Raw genomic sequence first — 7,049 nt, forward strand, 5'->3', positions numbered from 1 at the left:
GGCAGTGCAGCAGTCAGAGCCGTCAGTTTGGTAACGGATCATTCTCACAGTCTCCTGTAAGCTTTTGTATGTTGGTCTAAAGAAGTTGCTGGCTGACTGAAATGTGCTCTCAAGAAAGAATTTGGGAAAAGGCTGAGGTGGGGTGCACACAGAGCTGCTCACATTGTGTTTATGGTGGATGTTTCTGTGCTTTAAGGTTACAGTACATTTAATTAACAGTAATGCAGGAATCAGGGAACTCATATCAACATTAAAAGACGTAAGTTTACCAATGCAAGAAGCCAGTGGGCTATCAAAGATTTTCTTTTCATGTACAGTATACTTAAACATCATTTTCTTGCATCCACTTGCTACATGACGTGTTCCTGTGATGCTTCAAAGCTGCACTATTAGTTGAGGTGACACTCCCTTTCAATATATTGTTAATTGTACACACTAAAATAATCTGTAATGATGTAAAATAATGTATTTTAGTGTAAATCTTTCTTCTCACCAGATAAACTTCTGTAGATGGAATCAGAGGAAGACATTAGACATTTGTGTTGCTGTGAAAAACTCAACATATGCAGACCCGGCCTTCCTAAAACACATAAACAAGTAAACAGTGTCTATTTGTGGTGAAATGACAGCATTGTGTCAGTTTTCAAGGGAAGTCATTGATGTGGAAATTAAGTGGCATCCAAATAATATCAATAATAAAAATAAATTCTGTCTTGTTTAATTTTGGTTGATGTCTGTGGTAAAAAAAAAGGCCATTAAAGTGTTTTTTAACACACAATATGACCACACACAGTAAACAGTATCTGTGGTAGTTGTTCAGATGATGTTTCCTTTATTCGCAGTTAAATACATGATCATGTTTTTTCTTTATCATCATGACATTTACTTATTTTATCATCCATTCCCCTCTCAGTGATCCAAAAGTAAAAACAGGCCTTTGAAAAAAGTCACAACATACAATGAGAGTCCAGTCTGTGTCATTTTACACATGACAGAAAAGTGACTTGTAACGTGTGATGTTACACTCATTATACAGTCCAACTCCATGACAGGAACCTTGTGATGTGATACCATATGCAGGATTTTTGTCATACAGCAGCAGATTCTTTGATGAGCATGTTTTCCATTTATCTCTTTTCATGGTGAAATGTGGCATGTCAAATGTCCAGGAGGAGTGGATGAATGTCAGCGAGACTGTCTGATGTCCAGATGGGTAACAGAGGGAGCAGAGTGTTGGAGTTTCACAAGAACACATAATAATAAACTTCTACTCATTAAATTTGCTATTCTGTAATGATGTTTCTTTCATAAAAAGTCAAAAACACTAAACTTTGTAATATTTTGTAAGATTAGTAACATCTGTATCCCAAAATGCTGATAGGACAGATGATTGATTATCATCAACATTACTGAATAATACAGCTTTACAGATGTGAGTTTTGTTGTCATATGCTGCAAAATTAGTCACACAATGAAACAGTAATTCTCTAGATCTTTTTTTAAAATTGTTGCTTCCTCTTGCAAAAAGCAGAAAAACATGACTTTATGCAGTGAACTACATTAACCTGGATTCCTTTAAAGGAGCTCTTGTGTTTCATTGAAGAATGAGGGCGCCTCTTAGTGGTCAATGCAGGGAAATGCAGGAGCAGAGCAGAAATGCACAGTGATAACATGAAAAAGACATTTAACAACTGTGAATATAGGTGAAAGGGACACTTTTCCTTCACTTCAGTGTTAACAACAGGTTTGGTGTCCAAAAAGCAGGTCAGAGGAAGTTAAGTGGATGTTTCTGAAGCCCGTGTTGCTTTGTCATTTCAAAATGGAAGTGTGTCGACTGGCTTTGTGTATCTTTTTTATAATGAAATCATGGTGACTGCTTCACTTTTTCTTCTCTTTTTTTGCTGCACTTTGCTCTTTAAATCAGGCAACTGGCAACAGTGACAACCGTCCAGTTCAACCAGTTTCAGGGTCCTGGTATTGTGCATGTCATGGGTCACTGGGACACAACAGAGCCATTGTTTACGTTATTAGTAACAACTGTGCTTCTCCTGTTATGAAAGTCGAAATGTCTGCTGTGAAAAAGGCCTGTTAACATTTCACAATATACTGGAGTCTTTGCAATTCAAAACAACACCAAAAACCTCAACATTAAAAAGTAGCTGTTGAAAAAGTTGAATGAACACCTTTTAACAACAATATGTTTCACAGAGGTAGTTTTTTGGATTGTTATAGTTTACGCAGGTGTTGACGATATTGTGTTTATGAAGCCAGAATCCCCTCAGGCACACTAGACGTTAATCAAATATCTATTTAAATATATTCTACCACCTTGGCTAAGCCGAGGCTTGGCCCTGCTCAGATGTTGTGCCTGCAGCACTTCCTTTTTGCTTAGTAATGCTGACAAAAGACCGACATCCCCAGCAGACATTTGGTTTAATTTAGTGCATTTGCATTTTAAAGAATAAGACAAAGCAGAAATATGAAGTGAGAGACAAACAAGATATGCATAAAATAATTGACTCATAGAGAGGCCTCCTCTGAGTTCAAGTAGATACAATAAAGTAAAAGAAAACAAGTCTAAACACTCCAGTGGTGGCTCAAAAACCGACTGATTCATAACCAATGGGAATGACTGACTTCACTTTGTTTCCTCCCTGGGTCAATGCAGTGAAAAAGGCCTGAGGTGGCTGAGTCATGTCTGTCAACACCTTCTTCCTTGTCGGTGTGAATGAAAGCAATTGGTGGCTACTGATCATCCCTGACAATCAATCAAGCTTATAATGGAGCTGTGAGACCTTCCAGTCTTTCACCGCAGCATTTGGTCTTCTAACGGCAGACTGCGTCATTGTAACGGGTACACAGGCAGGACTGTTGGTGTCATGACAGCAGGAGACGTGAGCAGGTTTTTATAGAAGAAGAGGAAATAAAAACCACAGATGGTAGTCGATCTGGCACGATGTGTCAGACTGTCTGATGTAGTTACACACTGTGGGGGATTTTCAGGGAATGTGTGGAGATAACCAAAAGTTTGTTTTTGATGTTTTAGAAGCTAATTCTACTTGTTTGTAGATCACTTTGTACTGTGAGTTTAAGATTTCTTTCAATTTTGTTGTAAAATCCAAAGTGATAGCTTACAGTGTGACAAAGTAATGGTGGGACAAGTTGCCACGAGGCCACAGTCAGTTAGTTAATATATAACCCTACAGAGATGGAAGTAAAATTTTAATATGAGCAAGAGACACAATTCAAATAAGTGAAACGGGCCATAGTGAAAAGCGAGATACTGTTGTATAGTAGGTGAGGATAAAACCAAAGTTAGCTCATGATTTGGAATCATGCTACTGCCATGGTACCTCTTTGTTTGGTCTACAAATCATAAGACACACAAGATATACAAATAAACACTGTGTCCATACATACAGTCTTGGCCCCTAATGTGTTTGGGTCATTATGGGTAATCATGGGTAATGACGTTTGATTTATACAATTATTATTTCGCATTCTTTGGCATCTGCACAAACAGTGATGATAGATGACTATTAAAGCAATAGCTTGACATTTTGGGAAATATTAATTAGATGATTAATGTTTGTACTCAAAATATGAAACTGCAAATCAGCAGCCGGTTAGCTTAGCACAAACACTGGAAACAGCAAGCCTGGCCCTGTCCAAAGTAACAAAATCCTCCTTTCAACAACTCTAAAGCTCACTAATCAACATGTTAGTTTAATCTGTACAAAAAAAATGAAGTATAAAAACTACACTTTATGTTACCTCCGGCCTAATTTCCTTGATTTATTGGGTGAATTGTGCACTCAGTTTAACGTTGTGCCACAGAACTCTCTTCAGGAATATGTTAGAGTTCAAAAGTAACACAAAAATAATTCATGTGCTGTAAGTTTTTGATGGGTAAACCTAAATGTGTAAATGGGGATGGAAAAAAATCCTGCTGTTAATTTGCTTATTAAGCTGCATGTCAGGAAAAACACCGACTGCAGACCTTCAGTTACAGGAGTTTCTCTTTAAAGATTGCAGTGAATTTGGCTAAACTGGTAAAAAACAGATATAAGCCCTGTCCAAACATTTGCATGATGGGATCAGAACGGAAACAGCATATAAAGTGGCCCGAGTCACTTATTTTGGTGGAATTACTAACAAGATGATTAGTAAGAAGATACAATGAACTGCTTCATTTAACGAGTGCTGAATAAGCCGCATTAAAGATGCAGCAATAAATCATTTCGTTTCAAGCACTCAACTGGCATCTGTTTGTGTCTGTGTAGATTTGTGTAATTGTCACAATGTCGTACTGAAGGATATGTCTGCAGAAATGTGCCCACTGGCAAATGATTTCACGGTGTTAACAGGTAACTGATCATTCATCTGTTAACAATAATTCTCATTCACGCTCTGGCACAGAATGAGGTAAGCTTTTTAAAACCTGTTTTCAAGATCATTTTGATGTAAAGCTCTGCCTGCAGCCACAGATGTTGCTTCCAAACAGACCAAAATGGTTTAACAGATCAACGCTTATATCCTTTAGAGCTCTGTGTTCTCAATAAAGGGCTAAAAATAGAGTTTGTTAATAATAATAATGATAATAATATGATTTTTTTCTCATGTATTGCAAGTATTTAAACGTTTAGATTATGACATGGAAAGTTCAAGTTAAGTTTAGCATTTTGAGTTTTACATTTTTTCTGTATTTTTTTTATCGCCACAGCTAACTTTACATTTATAGTTTTTGGACACATTCTGCAAGCCATAAACCACAAACCATGAAAGGCATGATTATCCTTTCTGACCAAAATGTTTTACATATCACTAAATATAACAGGGGACCTTTAAACAACAACATCCCACCTACAACAAAAAAAACGAACAAAGACCAGTTTCATTTTGACCACCTACGATTGTACTGTTTATTCAAAAAGGCAGGCCTACTGCAATCCAAACCACATGAGCGAAAACAAAAGAAAAATCAAGTTATGGTTATATTCTTCTCCTCTCTCATGTTTAAAAAGAAATATTTTCTGCTTATTGGAGATCCGAATGACTGGAGGAAGAAAGGAGCTTTACATTTGTTCAGTAGAAATGAGCTGCGTGCGTCTGTGCCTTAATATCAGCTCAAACTTTAACATTTAAAGAACTATAACATCTATCCTTAAACATTTATCTGTCTCATCTTCTTGTGAAATGGTGGTTTTTTTGTTGCACAGAAAGTATCAGCAGTAAAGACTATTAACAGAAACTGAAGACTGCATTTGAGAAGGATCTTTAGGAGCAAGTAAGTAAGTAAACATGCTAACAATAAATTTAATGCATATATTTGTTCTTTTTACACATGGAAGAACATTAATACAGCATCGATGGGTTGAAACAAGTGACATACATTAAATCACATTAACGATCAAACATTAACGCAGGCACAGGCAAACTGTGTCATCAGTGTTAATACAGTACATAGTGTTTCATCATTTCTATCAAGTTAAATGTCCTGTGAAGCCAAGACATGTTGCACTCGCTCCTCGTCACTTCCTCTTGCTTCAAAAATCATTATCAAGCATTTTTATGTTGTTTTAATCTTCCTCTTTTCCGCTGAAGCGTGTTGGGTCTCGCAGCGTTAGATCCTCTTGTTAACTCTTTTGAATGTCACACCCTTCTCTCCGGGAATTACGCAATTCTAGAGGACAAAAGAGAAGTTAAAAAGACAATTTAGGATAAATGATAACAAACTACGACTTCTATTCATGTTATTGAAGTTACAATGAGGATTATTATTTAGTGAGTGGTTACTTCTCTTACTATTACAAGCTTATCATCAATGATCTCTGCTGTGAAGAGGTACTGAGGAAACTGTATTGAAATCTTGCCGCCTTCCAAAGTGACAGGAGCCTATAAGGTCATAAGGAGAAAAGGGTCACAGAGGAAAACATCCAATCAGCTGTAAGATATTTTCAAATCTTTATTTTAACTCACCTTGAATTTGGAGCCCATCATTGTGTTCAGCTCACATTCCTGTCCTACGGTGAACTTATTGGACCAGGTCCAGTTGGGGATGGTTTGTGTCCAGGTGAAGTCGTTCCCATCCTGAAGCACCTCTGTTACCACTTTGTGGTCTGTCTTGGCGTTGAGAAGCCCTGCGGCAGAGCAAGCGACATTCCAAAAACAGACATTTGACAAGTTGAAGTTAAGCCAGTGACGCCTGATGAGTCACATTTATCTATTTTGTGATAGTCATGGTTTTTGTGTATCAATAAAAAATAATAAAACATGATACCAATTGCTTCCAGAAACTCCTCATAGTTTTCTTGGGTCTCCAGCTCATATTTCCCAGTGAAAGCCATGTTGGTGAAAGAGAAGAGAAGAAGTAAGGAGGGAGTTTATAAGACAAATAGAGAAGAGGAGTGGCCTGCTGCTGAAACTCTTTCCGACCTTTATGAATCACTGCCAACCCTGACTCTTCTTCTCCTCCCACTCATACCAAAACATGTGCCAGTCACACTGTAAGTTGACAGATGTATGTCAAAAAATGACAGTGGTGTCGTCCAAGACAGTTTGTCGCATTGTGTTTTGTGCTACAATGTTGTCATTCGGCAAAAATCCAAAGTATTTTCCCGTGTCTGTTAGCATCAGGTTTTTCCATCAGTTCTGTCATGCTACATGAAATTCAGTTACTTTGCAAGCTGGAACATGTACAGTGTAGAAAAAGACACTATGACCATCGCCCTTTAAACAGAGGTGATTGTAGGCATTTGATTTTCTTTTCTTCTTCTTCAATTTTCTCTGAGATTCAGCGCTTATTAAAAAATAAGATCCTTGACTGAAGTCAGCAGCTGTGGTTAAAACATGTGATGCCTCATGTTGGGAAAAGCCTGAAGAGGAACTGCTTCAAAAAAACAAACAAGACCAAATCAGCAGATAAGCATCAACCACCACAACACTGTATACAATGAATATTAACTGTTACAATTATGGCCTGTGGTCACTGAGAAATTTGTCAGAGCTTTGGACCAACAGTCCAAAATCCAAAAGATATTTAGTTTACC

At 37.4% G+C, this 7,049-nt stretch overlaps 1 protein-coding gene across 1 annotated transcript; it reads right to left on the reverse strand.

Moving 5' to 3' along the window:
* Positions 1-5,273: 5,273 nt before the first annotated feature.
* Positions 5,274-6,414, reverse strand: LOC137189280 (gastrotropin-like). The gene is made up of 4 exons (XM_067599040.1): positions 6,281-6,414; positions 5,980-6,140; positions 5,806-5,895; positions 5,274-5,683 (listed from the first exon to the last, which is right to left on the reverse strand). The coding sequence occupies exons 1-4, from the start codon at positions 6,345-6,347 to the stop codon at positions 5,624-5,626; spliced, it is 378 nt and encodes a 125-aa protein (XP_067455141.1). The 5' UTR covers positions 6,348-6,414; the 3' UTR covers positions 5,274-5,623.
* Between the last annotated feature and the right edge of the window lie 635 nt (positions 6,415-7,049).

The sequence above is a fragment of the Thunnus thynnus genome, chromosome 9, assembly GCF_963924715.1.
Source record: "Thunnus thynnus chromosome 9, fThuThy2.1, whole genome shotgun sequence".
Classification (NCBI taxonomy): domain Eukaryota; kingdom Metazoa; phylum Chordata; class Actinopteri; order Scombriformes; family Scombridae; genus Thunnus; species Thunnus thynnus.